The sequence below is a fragment of the Micropterus dolomieu genome, linkage group LG22 (assembly GCF_021292245.1).
Source record: "Micropterus dolomieu isolate WLL.071019.BEF.003 ecotype Adirondacks linkage group LG22, ASM2129224v1, whole genome shotgun sequence".
NCBI classification, from domain to species: domain Eukaryota; kingdom Metazoa; phylum Chordata; class Actinopteri; order Centrarchiformes; family Centrarchidae; genus Micropterus; species Micropterus dolomieu.
The window spans coordinates 33,043,867-33,065,553 of record NC_060171.1 but is presented as its reverse complement, the minus strand read 5'-3'; the positions used below and the strand labels follow the sequence as shown (position 1 = coordinate 33,065,553).

At 41.4% G+C, this 21,687-nt stretch overlaps 1 protein-coding gene across 1 annotated transcript in view; it reads right to left on the bottom strand.

The window, feature by feature from the left end:
- The window catches only part of zfpm1 (zinc finger protein, FOG family member 1), a 117,764-nt gene extending 96,492 nt beyond the window's left edge, over positions 1-21,272 (bottom strand). The window contains exon 1 of the mRNA XM_046037064.1: positions 20,749-21,272. Coding sequence (XP_045893020.1) covers positions 20,749-20,788 — 40 coding nt within the window. The 5' untranslated portion in view covers positions 20,789-21,272. The remainder of the gene's footprint in view (positions 1-20,748) is intronic.
- Positions 21,273-21,687: the final 415 nt, after the last annotated feature.

Here is a 21,687-nt window from a genome sequence, read left to right as displayed (position 1 = left end):
AAACTGAATGTGGGGGGTGTGCAGGGTAAAATGTAAAATATTTTCATTTCATGAAATTGTGCTGCCATAAAATCATAGCTAATTATTTCACTTAATATACAATTCTTTGGATCCAAGCTTTGGAACAAACACAATATGCAATACACAACATGTATGGAGCATCTCTTTTAAAAAGAGAAGATGAGATAAAAAAGGGGTAAATGTAAAGGGAAAGTCAGAGCTAAAAAGGCTAAAACATCAGAACTGACACAAAACCCCGACTATTAAGGGTCGGAAAAAGAAAAGTGAGACCTGTTCCTGGAGCAGAGAAACCCAAGAAAAGAATAGACTTGGTGTGTGTGTTTGAAAAAAGAAAAAAGACCGGAGCCTGACCCCTCGACCCACGACTGATGCCAAGAAGACCTCTTTTTCCTCTCCGACTCCCCCCGATCACCGCCGTCACCCTCCTCTTCTTCCCTTTTTCTCCATTTTCCACCTCCACACACCCCTCCCTACTGCTCCGCCTTGCCAAGTCCACATCGTCGTAACGAGGGTGTAGTTTCTTAACATTCATCATCACTGAACTCTGAAACTTTATCAGCTCCGGATAGCGGCGCCACAGCCCCGGCCCTGGCTTTCTCAGCTCTCAGATAGGCCGATAACACGCTGATAGATTACAGCAGATTGTTTTACTTCAGGGGACACTGCTGCTGCTGCTAATACTAATACACAGACAAGAAGACTCGCTGGTGATAGAGGGGGAGGTGGAGGGACGGGGGCAAAGAGGCACAAAGAGGTAAGGGCAAGGAAACCGCAATGAGCTGGAGGAAATTACAGCCAATGTCTGATATCCTGCCTCTGTAATCATTTGTGGAAATATTGGCTCGCAAATTTGGAAAGTTATGTTAATGTGATCGCATGCAAGTTCAAAGTAACTACATTGTAAAACGGTGTGTATGTATGCATGACAGTAAATGCAACTCAGGTGCGCGTGCACACACACACACACACACACACACACACAAGTTGTAAGTTGAGCTGCCAGGGGGCGGGGCAGAGGATAGTGCCCCAGGTGACCTACAGTTAAAAACAGGGTCAAGTGTGAAACCCAAGGACCACTCTCTCTCTCTCTCTCTCTCTGCCGCTCTGAAACAGCCCCTCTCTCTCTCTGCCCAGATAGACAGTTTTCCACTTAATAAAACCCCTCTTCCTATAAGAGATCCTAATCTCAGTTGGAATAACCTAATAAAATCTAACCTTAGAAAATAAGAAATATAACCTAATAAAATATCTATCCAAAGACATTAAATGAATGGTTTATCATTCTTTATTTCATTTCATTAATCTTCCTACAGTATCCTCTCATTTCAGTTATGGATTCTTCAAGCCTATTTTTACAGGTGTACTCCATCATGATTAAAAAAAAAAAAAAAAAAGAGCAAGCCATTATTGTATCAAATTACAAAAAAAAATATCAAACAATGCTCATGCAAACGAGCACTGGCTTTTGGAGGCTCATATTAAAGCGCTGTTTTAATTGTGAATGGGCCAGCGCTGGGTGCAGTGCCTGCTTTTTCAAAGTCATCGACCTGCAGAGCCGGAGAGCCCGACGTTTACTTTATTAAAAACACAGTAATATCAAAGTTTATTGAGGTGTTCCCAAAACCTACACCACACCTGAATTATTAATAATAATAATTATTGTTATGTCTGCTTCTTTGTTCTTTGTTGACATTTAATTGGCAGAACGTAGGCACAGACACACTGCACACATGAAAAGCAAAATGTACACTCATTTTAAGTATTGTCAAAATATGCAGGAGAATAATGTGATTATTGACTAACGTTATCAGATGCTGAAAGGCTAACATCATTAATTCATTTTAGAGAGGGTTAACCCTAACCCTACATGGCTCTGAGCATAACGTAGTCACAGACTGCTAATTAAACTTGCATGTGCGTACATCTAAAACTGTGCGTCTGGAACTGCAGGGGCTCTAAGTTGCGTAAATTCCCTAAATGTTACATTTTGAATAAAAATGTGAGGCGTGTACTATACATTAGTTGACGTTGTATAGGTAAAAAGTTAAAAGCCATATTTCATGGTTAAAATATAAAAAAAAAAAAATCCTAATCCATGGTTGATATTATGAAAACAAAATATAGTTCATACCAGAGGTTGCAGTACAGTTAAAAAAAATATTTTATTCATATATTTGCTATTATATGAAAGATAGGCCTTTGAGATCCCTATAAGTGCCCTGGATTCTGTCATTGATGAAGGAGATGGTGAGCCACCGTTGGACCTCGTCCTTCATTCCAGAGGAGGAAAACACTTTTTCCCTTCACTCCCTCATATTATGATGGCACCAGTGTAGGACTGTGTCACAAGTTATACATGCCCTTTGCTTTTATTATTATTGGGTACACCCAGAACTAAAAACTGACCCAGCACAACTGAGGAACATATCAACGCAGGAACTGAACTTTGTCACGCTAAAAAGGTACACTTCCTATAAAAAGGGAATGAAGGACTGAGATAAGTTGTTTATTTTAGTTTTAAAATGTTCATATGGTTTACAAATCATGCGGTAAATGCTGGAATATGGTTTATCTTTAAGCTTACGGTGAAGCTAATTGAGTGTGCTAAATAGGGTATTCTATTGCTCACTGAGAGGTAATAATGTCTTTAATGCAGTTCATATCTATTCCTATGAGCCTAGACACTGGTCCAATGTTCATTTCCCTGCCCTGCCACCAAAAAGCAGACTACAGGAGTTACATTAACAATAAACTGGTAGAGTCCTAGCAAGCAGGTAGTGTGGCTGAATATTTGCTTTCTCTTGAGTACACCTATACTTAGGTCGGTGAATGCTGATGTTAGACTGGCCTGATAAATAAACCCCATTTACCAAACTTAAATTTCATATTATCTTAAGCACATAACAATGGAAATTGATGCACATTGATGGTTTGTAAGATATCTTAGCTCAACCAACGTGTGTTTGTAAGCTGTAGGGTGCTGCAAGGATATTTGCAGTTTTTTAGAACTAGTACTAGACTCTGGGACATAATATGTGATTACCATTCAATATAATTTGTTAGATTAGTTGCCAAGTGTTACATGCTGTTTTAAGGTGAGAATTAAACAGAGAATTTGAAGTCTTCACAAATCATTTTAATTTGCAATCTGTTTAATAGTGCTTTTTTTTAAATTGGTTTTGTTGGTGTGCATATTATCATGAATAGGTTTGCCTTTATACCCTGAGAAAGGGCATGCACTTTAAGAGTTTCCTTTTTAAACAGAAAGGGTCATAGTTTGATAAAATACAAAATAAAATAATACTTCTGATAATGCTTTTCTGTGTAATGTTCAGTTCCATGAAGCTGTCAGTCTTTTCTGCTGGGGTGTTTCAGGGGTTTAAACTGAACTCATTTTTAGATCTCTTTACTGGACCATTAAGATTAAATTCATAATTTTTTTATTAATACTACGAACAATTCAGTAGTTTTCTGTAATACATACAGTTATAAATGGTTAATGTAGATTACAACAGCAACACTGTTGTAATGCAAGTATATTACTGCATGACTAGTTACAGTACTGTAAACCTATTACTGAAAAAAGATTAATTAATTAATAAATTATGGCAGGGACACCATAAAATAAATGTAGGATGCTGGCAACTACAGCTGCCAGTAGTTTTACAGGAACGCTCACCTGAAGATACCTGGCTACACCCACTGTTTTTCACGAGCAGCAGAGGCACTTTATTTTGAAAGGCTTGTGGTTACAAAGAAATTAAACAGTAGTGAAGGCATGGCCACTCACTGCAAGATTATAATCCACTCTCATTATCAAAAGTCACAATGAGAGGGATTAGAGTTTGACCAGGAGAGTTAATCTGTCAGTCATAACTTACACTTTTAATAAATGGTGTTTTCCATTCATTATGTGTCGGTTCTGACTGGCTTTTGCATTGCTCCAGCAGCTCTGAACTGTGGTTGTAAAGACCTGTCTCCAAGCTAATTTAGCGTGGCTAGGTAGCGTAGCTTTCAAGGACACCTGCAGAGACTCGCCGTGAACAAGAGATTCATTCATTCAGTCATTCTTCTGTGGCGGTACACTCAACACATGGCCACTCTGTGCTATATTCAGCTTCACTAGATATTCAGACCTGACTAACAACAATGTCAACTTACCTGCTACAACAGCAGGGCTGCGACTACATACTGACACTCCTTGGTGGCAGAGTGTGTCTCTCGTAGGAGAGTGTGTGTGCCCACACACACACACACACACACACACACACACACACACACACACACACACACACACACACACACACACACACGTGCTTCTAGTGACTGTCAAAGCCCCATGGTCTCCTTGTCTTTCCAGCGTAGAAACAGCGAGCCGTTCCTGGCTGGTTTGCTCTGATGACCTGCATTGCAGCCATGCGCGACACTATCCTGTTATGGTCAGAGAGTCAGTGTCCCCCGTCTCCCCACAACCCTGCATCATCACACACCATGAAGCCACGAGGCCACACCTCATACAGATATTTAAAAAGATTTTTTTATTTACTGGAAGGGAGGTCCTAAGCAAAATTTGAGGGTGGACGGACTCTTTAAAAGGTCAAAGTATCACTCCTTCCTTGATGTGATGTACTTAGGGCTGGGCGATATGGCCAAAAATGTTATCATGATAAAAACATTTCATATCATTCAATATCAATAATTATCACAATATATCAAATCGTTATTTCTTTCAAGTTTAAAGGCTGATTTTTGCTCCTGAGTGAAAATTGAAGAAACCAGATGGTTAATTACGTGGTTAAACTTTTCTTAATGGTCAGAATGGGACAAACACTTGACGCCAAACAGTGGATCACTTCACAAATCTGAGGGAGAACATTAAACTATTATGATAAAAAAAATGTAACAAATATGATTAGTAAATATTTTTTCAGTCCCTTTTCCTCAACAAAATAAATATTTTATTAGAAAGATTAAGCACGAATTTGTTTGTGATTCAAATCAATTAAACCAAATATTTATTGACGATATTTTGAACATTTATTATATTGATAGAGGAAAATTATTTTGCGATAATAATCATTGTTTTATTGCCCAGCCCTAGATGTACTTCTTCCAGTTGAAACAGATCATTGAGGGGTCAATCAATAACCACAGAGCTATTCGTTATGGATCAATAGATAAGTCAATAATGAAAATATTCTGTACTTTGCAGCCCCACTTTATTCAAAACACCAGAATTTAATTTGGGAAATATTCTTATTGCCAGGAAATGCAGTAGTTCCGGCAGCCCTAAAACAACAAATAGCCGTTTTTACATATCAAAAGAAGTGTATTTTCCAAAATGTCAAAGTATTCCTTTAACTCCTCAGCGCCTTAGTTAATATAAATGGAACAATTTTTTTAGTGCAGTCATGTGTTTTGTGATTTAGTCTGATAGGTCAGGTGGCTTTCTAACGACAACACTTGGTCTAGAGCAGCTTTGAATAAATAAAAGCAAATTTGGAAGCAGTGGGGATTACTTTGCTTCAAACTAAACACTCTGCCCATGAGAGGATGAGTACTGGATGCACACACACACATACACACGGAATTCGGAGGTATTGTATTAAGAACAGGAGCAATTAGGGAGTGGGCTCAAGTGGGGTCAAGCTGCTGACCTGCCTGTCTTCATGTCTTCTGTTGGGCCGGCTCTGTGCCACAACGCGGCCAATCACTGCACCCGTTGCTGCCACCGTTGTTGACAGCGACAGTTTGGCCCGTCATTGTTGAAATTCAAACCTGTCCACCGCTGGTTTGTGCCTCTCTATTAGCGACAGATTGAGGACTGAGCTTATCTGAGCCCACCAGAACGTGTGTGTATGTATGTGTGTGTGCTTGTGGAGACAGAGGGTGTGCATGTAATGAATTGGTGTCAGGGGGGGCATACAGAGTTAAATGAGGTCTAATCTGCTAATAGCAAGAAATGGCAGGAATTATCAACAGAAAGCTTGCACACAATGCAAAAACCTTTACACGCGCACCAAAAACACAAACATCATTATGAAAACACTTGCAGTGCTAAAAAAAAAAAAAAATAGTGCCTCCATTTATTGGTCTTAATTTCGGCATCCACATTTTATCATCAACCAACCCCCATGAATAATCCGCACGGTAATTTCTTTCTTTCTCCCCTTTTTGTTCCTGGCATTTTGGTGCAGCAAGATAAGGGCAAAAAACAACAGAAGGGCTCGCAGAGTGAAAAAAAGACAGATAGATAACATTGATATCAACTCCTACACAACACAGTCATTCTCTTATCTGGGCTTTTTATCACGGTTGTGTTTTTTTCTTTCTTTCTTCTTTCTTTCTTTCTTTCTAAGCCTTCCACTCCCCGTTCTTTGTTGACTTGCGGGGCAAAAAAGGAGCACTGCCTTTAAAAAAAAGTCAGGTTTTGGTATCAAATTAACCTTAAAGCTGATTTTCTGCATCCTCATTCTAGTTCCTGTGTAAAATGCAGCAGTAGCAGCTTGTTCTGGAGCTACAACTGGTCACATACAACAACTAACTAACTGTGGGCTGGGGAAAAAATATGTTTAGATATGTGATCTAGTGAAATGGGAGGGGAGTTGCTTATTAGCGGACACAGACAGGAAGATTATTTGGCAGAGGCAGACACACACACACACACAATCTTGTCCTAGCCTACACTGCAGCCATATTTCTGAGAAGAGGAAAAACTATTTCACACACAGACTTATCATTGCTCTGTGTCAGACAGAAAAGCCTCTCTGGGTCTAATCTATCAAGGTCAGCTAGTGTGGCCTGGACAAACAGCATGTTGTTCCATCCCGCTGCTCCCTGCTGGAGAACACAACATCTGACTGGCTCACTGGAGGGATGACTCACTGACCATGCTGCTGGATGACTATATCACAAGCTGACCAGACTTCAAATACTAATAACAAATGTAGAAAAACACTGCAATACCATGATCAACTGAGGTTGGAAAACTTGATCATTTAAAATCAAGGTTTATTTTAATTGAAAAACTAAAAATATTAGTACTTAGTAGTCTTATTGGTGCTCACTCTTGCTGTCATGTTTCTTTCCCTGTTTAGCTTCCATCGCTCATGTACCAGCAACGCACGCTGAGCTGTTGTTTTACTGGATTACTTTTTACTGTGTGTTTAATTAAAGAGAGCTGTTAGCAGCAGCTAGCCGGACACATTGACTTCATGGAGTCTCCCCAGGAAGTCACTGTGCCCGCTCAAGAACTGCACATCAAAAATTGTTGTTGATGTTTTCACACTTTACTTTTTGTCCAGATTAAAAATGCAAGATATAACGTGTTTATATGAAACATGATCATGATATAACAGTGAGCTTTAGATGTGCTGTTAGGGAGATTTTGTTGCCTTTGGACAGAGTCAGGCTAGCCGTTTCCCCCTGTTTCTAGTCTTTATGCTAAGCTAGGCTAACCGGCTCTGGGCTGTAGCTTTACATTGACCAGACAGACATAAGAGTGGTATCAATCCTCTTGTTTAACTCTCTTCAAGGCAGTGAATAAGAGTATTTCTCAAATTGTGAAATTATTCCTTTTCAAGAGCCTGGCAAGAAATCCTATTGGAATGAAGGTTATAATATTCAGTTTTTGTCCACCCCATTTATATAAATAAGGGCAGACTACTGCAAATACCCCTCAGAATAACCAGTGTATAATGATTAGAACTGGTGTATAGTGTAAAAATATGATAGCAGTGCAAACTTCATTGCATTTAAAACATAATTTTCTTGAAACTGTGTCAGAGATGTGTTAATTCAACCCATTCTGCCCTGCACCCAGAAGCCAGAGGTCACCGTCCACTACAAGGCCGCAGCAGGATTCACTATCTCGATCATGGACACTTCTACAGGGAGGACAGGAGCAGAGATCTACCCGGAGCCGCTGAGCAATCCAGAGAGCGATGTCACTTTACAGCAACATTTGCCAGATGCTTGACTGACCCTATATAGGACTTTTCAAATTCAAACGTTAACCACACTTTAGCCTTACATTACAATATCCTAGTGATAAAATAATAATGTTTGTTTTCTATTGATGGTGTCAGCAATAATCCTGTATGCCATTTCTTTGAATTTCTTCCAACACAATATCAAAACTCACGTCCAATAACTTGAAAGAAACCCAGCTGTTGACAGACAGCAGACACCGTCATCATCACCATCCTGATCAAGCAAGCGATGGTGCAGATGGGGAATTTCTCCTCATGGAAAGGAGGGAGGAAGAAGTGAGAGGAGGAAGGAGGACAGAAGTTCAGCTGACAGACAGAGAGAGCTGGAGAGCTAAAGATAAGGGGGGGGGGGGTCTACTTCATGGGCTAGAGGATTTGGATGCAGGGAGCATATCCATCAGGGATCTTTCCTGGTATCAAACTGGAGCAATCAGTGATAAAAGTCAACCTGGAAACGGCTGTAGCTGCAGTGGGAGTTCACTGGGCTGCAAATCGGCCTGTCTGCCCCTACTCTCTCGCTATCTCACCATCTCTGTGTCGCCCCCCTCCCCTCCAGCCACTCTTGTTGCCTTTATAAAGACTCGAAAAGCCAGTATTACAAGTTTTCTTTATACTCAGGCTGGTACTAATGGCCATTCTGCGATGATCCCTGTGCCCATGCTGTTTTCACAGATCTATACCGCGCACAGGATCTGCAAATATAATTCACTTCCTCATCTCGATACTTCTTCCAATCGTACGACCACTACAGAATCTCTCAATCCGCCCTCCCTTCCTCTCTGCACTTCATCTCTCTCCTCCACCAAAAAAAAGCTCCACAGAAGAAAAGAGAAATGAAAAGAGGAGAGGGTTTTTCTTCTTTCTGCTGTGCCGCACCCATTTCTAGATAGAGAGAGAGGGGGAGAAGAAGATGAGGAAGAAAAAAAAACATAATTTATCTGTGTATTATCAAGAAAGGCAGACACTTTAATCAGTCAGCTATGAAGTCAGTATTTCCATTCTTATCTGTCGCAGGAGTGGAAATGGAGAGGAGATAGCGTTCTGGGAGCCCATCGGTGGGCAGGAATGATAATGGGGGGGTGGGGGTAGGAGGGTTGAGGGGGTGAGGGAGGGAGGGGGGCAGGGCTAGGCTATTGGACCGCTGTGTCAGCGCTATCTGCACCCATTATCAACAGCCTTATCGGCCCTACCATCAGCCTCGCTGTAATGGGGCCAGTTCAACTTTCCACATTATCATACCGCCAAGACCTGGTTCGCCAAGGCTAGGGGTCTGGCTGGAGACAGAGAGAGAGTGGAGGTGGGGGGAGGAAGGGGGCAGATAGATAGAATGAAAGAAAGGGTGATAGAGAAGAGCAAGTGGAAGGGTAGAGATAGAGGGAGTAGAGTTTTAAAAAACGGTAGGGTGGATGATATAAAAAGGAGGGGAAAAAAGGAGATTTGATGGAATAGCCAACGGTGGAGGTGAGGGGGTGAGGGTGATGTAAGGTCCAAAGCCCAAAAATCAAAATAAACTTTGAAAAAAACATTAGGCTTTGTTATTTAAGCTGATATTGAAGTGACATTGTGTTGCATTGTGTTGTTGCGTCTACCACTGGAGGAGTGTTTACGCTCTGACTTCCTGTCTCTCCGGGCTCTTAAATTATATTAGATCAACACGCCCGTAATAAATTATGTTACAACAGGGCTTCATTAATCTGGAAGATTACATAAAGTTAGTTATATAGATCACTCAAGCTTTATCTGTGTTTCTATCGAGAGAAGAAGATCAAACAATGCGTCAAGATAGTTCACAAATGTGTTCCCCAACAGTCCTAGCCAAAATATATAAAGATAGGACTAAAATTAAACACTGTGTAGATTTATTTTTAAGAGTTTCACATTGACTGCTCATTGAAACTGTAATATAGGCTATTTTGAAATGTTCGCCATATCATGCCACAACCTTTAAGCTTTCAAATGAATCTGTTTCCAGCAGGGCTTTAGTCTTGTTAGGATGGATTAGAGTCCTGCATGGAACAAAAACTCCATACCCGGTCTGGCCCTGACCGACGAGCCTTAGCCCAAACACCAGCCCGACAATGTCTGTAATCTTTCAGCCCAATACACCAATATCACTTTAAGCTCTCTCTGACGAGTGCTCCCCCCCCCTCAACTAAAGACACAAACATACATGCTACTAACAGGCACATTCATTATAAGCCACACAACTGCCAGTGCCACCAACACAAAATATTAATATGGACATGCAGTAGACAAAAAGGCTCAGTGAATATGTGGGCATAATAAAAGGAGAGAAGCTAAATGAGACAAAGTCCGACCCGAGACCGGTCAAAAATCAAAAATGTCCCATGCCCGGCCCAAATCACCTTTCAGACATCGAGGATGGATAAGCTTCTGAAATTAAATATGTTATATTAGATGTGGTAAAGGAGTACTCCAGCCATCTAGTATAGCATGTCTATAAAACTACGGGACTCGTACCAGAGCAGCAGAGGCTGATACTAATTTTTACATCCTAGTATGGGCAAAGCTTCATAAGCTCTGTATCCTGTATTTCCCATCATGCAAACAATAGAATTTTTTGTCAGATCCTCCCTTAATGGATCCTCCCTTTACCACCTTTCTAGACTTTAGAAAGAGAAATACTCCACATCACAAAATTGAAAAGGGCCCCTTTACATTTCAAAATATTCTGCTGTATTTCACATAACACCATTGTATCGATTATATTAGCACTGGCAGGTAAAAAGTTTACACCAGAAAACCCAAATTATTCTGACCTAAAATATATCACATTGTGAAATACTGCAGTTTGCATGGCGACTGCACACAACCATAAGACAATGAATGTCCAGATCACAGAAGTAGCTACATCAGTGGTTCCACACAACTGTAACAACTGGTTGAACCGATATGCGGGGCAAGCAGTTCAAACTAAGAGTTCTCTTGTCAGATTGTTTATGTGAACAGGTTTTACAGGCCTGAAGAGTCCTGTCCTGTTAATCATTGCAACCCCTTGGGCGTTCTTGCCCCCGGGTTGGAAACCACTGGGCTACATGTTGTGTGATGCTGTATAGTGTTTGACAAGCACAAGCCCTCATTGCCACAAAGACTGCAAAATAATTCAAAATAAAGACTAGAATACAAAGAAATATATAAAGAAAGAATACAGTCTACACAGCACAGTGCTGGAACACTTTGAAGAATAATTAAGAGATTAATGAGATTTTGTAGACCTGAGAGCTCTCATATAATTACTTAATAAAAACATGTATGTAGATTTACAGCAATCCAAGCAGAGAGAGTAAATTCCTCTTTAAAATACATTTTGGTTTGTTTTGTTTTTTTACAGTGACTCATTTATAGTAAACGCTGCTATTATGATGTCTTTTCACCTGTAGCACATACCGTATAGGGAATGACAAGTCCAGACCCCCCCGCCCCACTATACACACACGCACAGCCGGTTAATTGGCAGCTCACTTATCAGTCAGGGAGCCAGAACACCATAGTTTACACAAGCACAAAGCAATCCAAAGGCTTGGATCGCTGCAACACTACTGGCTCACATGACTCATAATGTACACACTAAGACGTGAGAGAGAGGGATACTGAGAGATAAGAGTGGTACGTTACTCATCACTCCCCAACATGGCCCAGGTCAGCCTTACGTTCATAAATGTAATCAAATACACAACCACTCACTTTGAATGGAAAACAAGTTATTTGTGACTTTTATCATCCTCTGTTGGCAGCTGGAAGGAACTGCAACAACAACTGGCTCAGTGTCCAGCGGTCCATAACTGACAGCTGACATATAAAAACAGAGAGGAATAAGAAGGGTAATTCTTAGACCAGAAACAGAGTTTCAAGAAGCCTGAAATGTGTGCATCAATGACAGACAAAGGAGGTCTAGACCGGTGGCTCCTCTCACTGTTAAGGTGGCTCCCAGGAGGCTCCTCCAGCATCTCCTCTTTTTACTCGTATTGTCTCGGGCTAATACGAGTCTCAACTCCTCGCCTCCTATCCTTCCCATTTCCTCCTTCTAACCATCCTCCGCTTCCTCATTCCCTTATTGTCCCTTTCGCTTCATCTTCTGCAGAATTAAATATTATTAATTGATATCAGTTGTCAAGATATACCATCCGCCTGTGTATTATGTGCTTTGTAAGGGTCAGCCAGTTGCACTTCCCCAACACCTCCAGGAGTATGATTAGAATAGAATTGTATGGAAATATAATGGGCTAAATATCCGCAGTTGTAAAAATCATACTTGATTTCAAAAATAACTTTTTAAAATGACTTTTTACAGCAACTATTTTTGGCATTTGTAAACATAACTTATAACTCACTAATATCTTTTCCAGCATTCTTTGCACTGACATATTCTCTTGCACCAACTGTGCCACAGCCCTGGTTATACAGTACAGTATATGTAGCTGTAGTAATAATCTGACCTGTATATAGATACGTAGAGCTGGACATCAAACTCTTAGCTATGTGTACGGTATGCACATTTGATCTCCGCACTGTGTCACAGTATCCTGGGAGCTAACAAGAATGGGAATCCAATTCCTTGGAAGTGTCAACATACATGGCCAATAAAGCCGATTTTGAATTTGTTTAATGCTTATGACATTTCACCAGTGATTAAATGAAAGCTGCTAATGAAACGGTTTATGGACTCTTTCTGTCTCTACATTGCAGTGATCTTAAACTTGTCACCGAGGACTAACAACATTCTTGCTTTGGGGGATGTGTTGGGCCCTCTGAGACAGAATAAACAAATGAACTGAACATGTTTCCATCGATCTCTTCCAAGTACTTTATCTTAAATTGGAAACTCCTCGCTACTTATACAGCTGACTAAATAATTTCACTCATCTCCCAGCAACACAAAGGTGTTAAGATAGAATTCAGATAACAGCAAAGGCTACAATTAACACTGTAAATTATTGTAAATTAAATATTAATTAATTTAATTAATGCATATACAAATAATAGTTGTCAGTTTTAACCTAAAACCAACCTGAAACATACAAGTCAACCAGCCAGCAAAAGAATATACATTCTATTTTTCAAAATAAGAGCTGCCCAGTCCAGCTTGTTACTTTTTTTCGTACACATATGATCGTGACAACAATTAAATTATTATATAATTAGGACATATTAATTTACTAATACCTATCACATAAAGAGTATGACATGATGAGTCTGGCACTGTTTTCCATGTTTGTTCACTGTATCTTCAGTATGTTACACAATTTACAGTATTACATGTACACAGGTGTCTATCCATTCTGAGTAGATCGCATTCATTCACGCATATTGTCTCAGATCAACTCTAGTATTAAGGCCTGTATTTCTGATGAAAAACCTCCCTGCACCTTAAACCCAAATGAAAACACTAAAATAATACTCTATAATATACTAAAACTTAAGAGATACAATGTTTTCATTGGACAGTGATGACATGACATGTTAGCATTTGTTCCCCACTTAATGACCGACTGCACAGGGAGCAGGTGCACACAGGGTCAAAGGTCAGTGCAAATGAATGTGTGTGTATTAAGCACTCCATGATCTGTCAGGGAACGGTGGAGTATTGTTCCATTTTGTCAGGCTGCAGTGACCTCTGACCCTTGACCTGCAACTGTTGTCCAGTTTCATATTGGTGATCTGGGAGTTCAAACTTGGCAGCTTCAAGCTACAGTTGCATTTATTGTCGGTCGGCCCAGATAAGAGCCGTTGCAAAATGTGTGTGTGTGTGTGTGTGTGTGTGTGTGTGTGTGTGTGTGTGTGTGTGTGTGTGTGTGTGTGTGTAAAAGCAGGTCAGGCAGTGTTGTTGTTTGCCCAGGTTGCCTTAAAAGCCCAGAACAGAGCGCTCAGCACAGTAGGAGAAAATGGTCTGTCTTATCACTGCCATTGGGGGGGCCTTGTCATAACACTGGCTGTCTCTTTCTCTCTCTCTCTCACACACACACACACACAGTAGAGTGTCCAGAGTCATTCTGACCAGAGATCAGAGCTGCATGGCACACAGCTATCCCACGCACAAATTCTCCTACAACTCCTACAACCACACAGCTGCTTTAGCGATACACCCCAAATAACTGTGATTCTGCCTCTCACTCTTGGCATGCATCTCTGAAACCATTTAAACATCAGTGACACGTGTTGATGAAAATCATACATGAGGACCATCACTGCATCATTAGTCCTCAAATCTGTGTTTTCACGCATCGATCGGAGGAGAAGTCTTAGGCTCTCTGGTTACTCTGGTTAAACATCCATCGTCTCTAAAAGGAAGCATGTCAGCCATGAGTTAAGCCCTCACAAAGCTCCCTGAGAAGAGCTGGCAGAGTGGCAATTACTACTACAGCAAACAGTTTGGGCTTAGATTACGCTACTGTTGGTTGGGGTAATGTTTTCTCTCCTCCCTGTTCTACGGAGTCGTCAGCGTCGAGGTTAAGGGTGAAACCGTTTACAACGGCGCTGAGTTGGGGAATCATAATTCACCATGAGGCCGGCCTGGGTAAATAGCAGGAAAGGGCAATAACTCATCCACACACCAAACACAAACGGTGTTTCCTCTGTAACCCTGTCCACTTCCCCCTTTGGTGTTTCTGACCGTGCGCACACACACACACACACACACAGCTGCTCGGATGGCCACAATGCAAACACACATTCATGCAAAGAAGCAAACACAAATCAAGAGTCAAGTTCAACAATATGTAGGTCACATGAAAAATATATTATTGAACCATTATGGAAAGTGGATTTTCAGCTTCAAACTTCAACTGACAGCTTTCTCACAGAGAGCCAATCAGGACTGCTTTGACAGCCCACTGAAAACCCAATCATTTCTATGTTTTTAAAAGTGTTCATGGTATTTTGTCCATCCCTGTGCAGATACAATACGTGCATGCAGTAACATGCAGTTCTCACACCAAGCTATCTTATCTCGAGCATGAGAAACGTTGGCGTCCGATACCCAATCAGTCACCATCTAGCTACTTTAATATCTGTCAGTAGAATCAACCCAGTGCGAGTCATCCTGCTGATGCTGTTACTTTCCTCTTTTTCTTCCCCTCCAGCTTACTGTACACTCTTCAAGTGTTACGAAGAAAAAAAAAAGAAGCACCCTGAGATAATCAACACACACGACGAACACCAAAATTTCCCAACATGTCTCTGCTATCTTACACAGAATCTGCAATGAGTAATATGTGATATTAATTTTAATTAAATTAATCAATGACAATGCTTGTTAGGGAGGAGAGAGAGGGGAGACAAGGAGAGGAAAGAAGGAGGAGGAGAAGGAGGGGGGGTTGAATGAGTGAGAAAAGATTGAGGGAGAAAAGAAATGCATTCACACCTATCATCTAATTATACAACAACATTAATCCCATTAGGGCTGGAACTGATTGCCAGGGTCCGGACCCTGGCTGCTCCTGCCTGGGCCTGTTGTTATTGCGGTGGAGCCTCGGCTCCTGCCTGCTCCAGCCTGATAACAACTCTTATCACACTTGGCAATCTCTATCTGCACCGGAGATCAGGCCCCGCGGCTTATCGAAAGTTCACATCAAGCTAAAAGCAGAACAAAAAAGGAGGAAAAAAACACAAGGGAAAGCCACCAAGGCGCTGCATGAGTCGGCTGGGTGTGTGTTTGTGTGTGTGTGCTTGGAATTTAGACGGGCTTGTGTGTTTTATTTCACTTTGGCTCACACAGAATGAATTAATCTCACAATTGTGCGTCCACGTAACAACCACGTGACCCAAGTCTGAGCCTTGTCAGACTACAGATAAAAAAAGAAACCCAGTAACACATTCCTTTCACACTGCAGCAACACACTCAACTGGAACCTATCTCAAGTCATTTAAAAAACACCTCTTCTATAAGCTTTAAAGAAGTTTAACTACTATTTTAAGACAGATAAAAAAAAGAGAAGTAGTAGAAGACAAGGAGGAGGAGGTCAGTGTGTTGATTTCCTTGTCTGGTCTCTGCAGGCGTCCTGGTTTGCTTTGAGCTGTGGGAGGCAGCACATTATTCATACTGACCTCTGAGCTCTAGCACTGATGTCATAGGAACCAAGCTCTCTCTCTCACACACACACACACACACACACACACACACACACACAGCCTAATCAGCAGTGTGGATCTGCAGGGTGTTATCTATCTACCATCAGCAGGCCTCCTTATCAGCCCCAAACATCTTTCTCAGAGGGGTGGGGGAGCAGCAGAGCTGGCTGGGCTCCCATTAAAACACACGACAACACATTCATCTACTAGCTATGTATTCCACACACTTTTTCACTCATTCACTATCTCTTTCCACCCGCTATCTACCTCTACTGCTCTTCTTGTCCTTCTTATCATCACACTTTTTCCCCCCACTCTCCCTCTGCTTTTCTCTTCTTTTAATTATCTAGAGATCCACCCCTAGCCAATCGCAAACAAAACCACTGACAACAACGCGACAATGCTGGGAAAATGGCATGCAACAGCCAGATGTAATTACAACGTGCCCTCCATCCTCCATCTGTCTTTCTATCTGCCCAACCTCCCATCTCTCTCTCTCTCTCTTTCTCTCTCCCTCTCCCTCTGTCTCTCTTTTGCTTTCTGTGATATCAGCAGAAGCGATCGCCGCCAAGTTTTATCACGTCTCCCATCTCAACCACCAAAATATAAGCCCAGGGATCCAGCCTCAGTGGGCTGCCTGCCTGCCTGCCTGCCTCCTATCGCTCCATCAAGGAGAGACACCTTATCAGGCTGAAAGATCACCAACCGTTGGGGAGGATGACGCACAAAGAGACACAGACAAATATCTATCTCCTACACAAACACCCGCTTCTCCTCAACTATGGGCCTCCAGAAAGCCCTGAACTTAATCCATTGTTGTTGGGGGGAAAAATTGAAAAAGATATCCATGCTATGTCTTACTGTACCATTCTGTGGTGGGGGGATTGTTGTTGTTGTCAATTGTTGCTTTTCTGGTGCTATAAAAAAGTTTTTTCAAGTCAGAGAATCAGGAAGAAAAGCTTCACTCCTCTAGAGCTGCACACTACCAAACTACATCACCAGGGTATAATAGATACATTTTTGGTAAAAGTGCTGATTCAATACCGGAGTTTGGACTGATATTTAAAAAAAGCACTTAATAAAATAAGCAAAATTGTTATTGAAATGAGGAACTTTCTGATCTGCACTATTTTTATTCAACCAATCAGCTTGCTTGACTGGCAGAACACATTATTATGATGCGCACGTCACGCCTCTGCAAGCATTTGCCCATTACACTCACTCTGTGTAGGTTTGCATAGATGTTTACGTGTCTCTCTGCAGATAAATAATCAAAGCCATACTCACACCACAGTTGTGTGACCTTTCCCCATGATGTTTCTATCTATGGTGTCGAATCAAAAATACTTCCTCACATTACTTCTCAGATGTTTGTTGCGATGGCCATCCGTTCAGCACAGCTCACTAGCGTCCTCCATTATGCATCAATGAAAAGAACAACAATTGCCAAGTTCACTTGTAGGGCAACAAGGTCACATAATCTCTTTGTGACAGCCCTACCTCTTCATTTAACAGATATGTATCTTCAATTCTTCCCTTGGGATGTTAAAAACTGACAAAAAGTCTGTCCAGTCTTCATGAAATACGAATAACCTGTTTATTTCCAGCCTTATGGGCTCACACCCAAAATTTAATCATAACTACGTATGCAAATACAAATGAAAACCAGAACAGGCTTACAGCTCCAAACACACAGCAGAGAAGAGCGGATCAGAAAAAAACAGTTACAATAACTGATTGTATGCTATCAAACTACATCAATGTTTGTGTTAGAATCATTTTCAGAAAGGAAGTTAGAGGTGTGTTTCTGTGATAATGAAACTTGACCCAAACAATTGTGCGACCTGGCTGGAATTTGTCATATCGGTAACAGCATGGTCAAAACAACATGGTGGACACACTACATTAATAGTAATAGTAGTGGTGATAGAAGAAGCACCCGCAGCCCCCACCTATGCTGAACCCCCACACACCCCAGTCGAACAAAGTCCTTATCACTCCTCACTCTTTCCTATCAAAATGTCTGCCAAATCACAAGAGAGTCACGGGGCTGAGAGCCTGGCTGGCCTCGACCGCAGCCTGGGCCCGGTGCACAGGGAAGCATAGTGGACTAGAAGCACTGATAAAGATGGCCATGACACCGCTGAGACATGCACATGTACACACTCTCTCATACACACCAAGTCTAGCCTGGGTTTATCAGCCCCAGGGTCTGGAATACATCTCCAGGCCTTGCTGCTGGCTTTACTGTTAAGTGCCTACTGGGAGTTCAAAGCTGATAGGCTCTATGGAAACGTATGAAAAAAAAAAAACAGGAAGTGACAGACTATATAGACTACTTACAGTGGCACAACAGAGAACCTCATCAAGAGAAATCCTTAATTGTAACCCAGCGGATATGCTTGATCACGATAGATGGCGTCAATGAGTTCAGTGCTATCAGGGGCAAACTATGGAAGAAAGTGAGCAACTTAGTTCTAGTTGTAGAATGAACACCTCATTGTCATGTGGAAAGAGCAACCAAGAGCATTATGTTTGTCAGTCCAGGTTAGCTAGCTAATGCTACTGATCAAACAGTTTGCAGAAGGGCTTAACAATTTCGGAAAAATATTTAAATCTAAACTGTGAATACTTAATACAAGAACTCCAGGTGTGTAGTTGTGATCTATATTAGGGCTGAAAAATATGCAAAATAAAATAAGAATAAAATCATATTGCGATTATTTTTGACAGATATTAAGGGTGGGATATCAGTGTGAATTGTAATTTTTGCATTTCATTTTTCACTGAAAAAAACAAACAAAAATTGATGACGTCATTTTTGCTGGCGTCTGCACCAACCAAACCCGCTCCCTTACGTCTGGTGAATATGATTTGTGGCATCACAATGCTTCACTTAGAATGGTATGCTGTGGCCAAAAACCACAGTTACTGAGATTTGGGTAATTGTCATACTGATATTTCCATCATTTTTCGATTTATTGTTCAGTTGACATAGTTTTAAACAAGATTTGTTTGTACCAAGCAAGCTAGATAAATGTACCGATAGCCCGCACTCATTAAGCTATTACACTGGTGGTATATTTAACACCACTCCACTTAATGTCCAATAATCATGACGTTCAGAAGTGGCATTGTATACAACTGAATGCTAAGACAGTTGTGGTAATAATAATGTGTATTGTGTATATGTTGTTATAAATAAATAAATAACATAACAGTCACGTCTGGCATTGTCTGACACCAGCCTGACAACCCGTAATGATAGTGTTGACAGTTCTGCATTACATTAATAACATTAATGTCAACTTCACAGACTGACAGGACAGACCATTTCACAGCTCTGGATCAGGGGGGTGCTGAGTCAGAGCTTCCAGGGTTTCAAGCTTAAACAACAATATAATGTGTGTGAAAGCTGTCATTTCCACTCAACAACTATGTGCTAGCTATCTGTCTGACAGGGTTCTTCATGTGGTTATTTTGGTAAGAAATGTCAACTGATTAATGTTATATAAAACTGTTTTTTTATGTAATGTGATACCATACAGCCTAAACTTCCAAATGTTGCTTCTAGACCCCAGGTTTCAGGGAACACAGTGACACAATCACTGATGACAAGATATTATTATTTGCTCAGAGTGATAACTTACCAAACAAACTGCCCTGCTAAACTCATGGCTTCCAAATAGATACTTGCACACTTTTCTCTTAATCTTTAATCTCCAGTATCACTCTTCATCAGCTCAGAGTGCAACATGCCTATCATCTGGCCTCACAGCACAAGGAGGGGTTAATGACAACATCATTAATATGCTTTTATATCAACTTTGAACATCAGTTACCAGCGATAAACCTTCAGACGGTTTATAAACAGGAAGAAGTCGTCAAGCCAGGAGACCAGCGGAGCGCCAGACCAAGAAAAGGCCTTTCAAACGGCCCTAAGATGCATTATTGAGTTAAAAGGATAGATGAAAAAAAAGATCCAATTGTAAGCAGCTATCAGGCGGAGAGATCAGCCAGGCGGCCTATCTGACGCCCCATCTCTGGAAAAGAGAAGTGAAAAGCCAGGGGGGGGAAATGCAACGGCGGCCTCGACGCTGCCTCAGACAGAAAACAAATAAAAAAGATCCAATTTTAATCTTTATCTGGACTCACATCGGATCACTGCTTTATCTCTGCTCACATCGGCTTTTCATAGAACACTGACGTTTCCACAACAGAATTAAACAGGAAGCCACGGCTACAGTTTTAGCTGCCAATGGACAAAGAATGCTTTACAGGGTAATAAATAAAAACTTTTTTTAAAAATATTCTTGCACAGTCCAGATAGCGATGCTGCCAAAGTGGCGCTTTAATAATTTTGAAAAACTGCCAAAGACAAAGTGTAGGCTAGCCTACATCACTCGGTTACACTGTGAAAATGCTGTAGCTGAAGCTCTAGATGTCCCCTAACAGTGTCATAAAACTAGTGCCGAGACAGTCAGCCGTTACAGTTGGTCCACACTATTTATTAACTTTACAGTTAACGCACAGTTCAAAGAAGCGCCGCACACACGCGGCGTCTTCCCAGAGCGCGCGTGGCTCACCACACATTAAGCTACTACTCACAATAACAAAAACAACAATAATGAACTTGTTTCATCCTTACGCTTTATCTGCCGGGGTTTGCTCTGCTTTCTCCGGGACATGGTGGCTCTTCCCTGTGACTATGAGCCCGCTGGGACGGACTGACAGGGAGGCAGAGCAGTCTGGTTCTTCTGTTTTCTGCTTCTTCTCGCGGCGCTCCGATCGGCGACCGGAGACCCGCCTGCACTTTGATATCTTCTGCCACGACAGCTAACGTAGGGCTACCTGTGGCTGAGTCCGCTTGCTTGTTACTGTCCTCCTTCTCCTCTTCCCAAACGTGCCTTCGCTTCACCTTTCACTCCGTTTTCCTGCTAACGTTATTCCTTCGCTGGGCGCGCCGCCGTCGCAACCGCTGGCGCGTCTGTCAGCGAGCACAGTTGCCTGTCTTCAGCTATATTACCGCTGATAAATAATAACAGTTATATGGAGGTCAGAGGAGTGACTGCTATTGTCTTCTGTCAAGTTTCCTCTCGCCGGTCCGCCCCCTTGTCCGCCTGCACTGCCTCTGAACAGGGGAGCCACTTTCAATGGAGCTCGAGCGCTATAGCCAACTCTGCTTACTACTGAGCTGAAGACGCGCCTCTGGAACGCCCTTTACGTCTGACGTATGGCACCGCACTGATCTCCTATTGGCACACACTCATTCCATGTTAAAGCAAGCATTTTTTGATCTGTCAAAATTAAATTAAATAAACACATAATTATACTTCATATTTCAACTGCAAAAGTCATACATATTTAATAACTAAAAATACATCAAATAGATTAATCAATAATAAACCTTCTCAGGGAAGTTTATGAAATATTTTGTATTTAACAGGCACTAAGACATTTTGAGATTACAAGGTAGTGTGTCATTTTACAACACATGGATGAATAATCAATTGCAAGATGTAGTTCCCTTTATGCTACTCATCAAAACAAATATACACTGCTAAATATACATATATATGTATATATT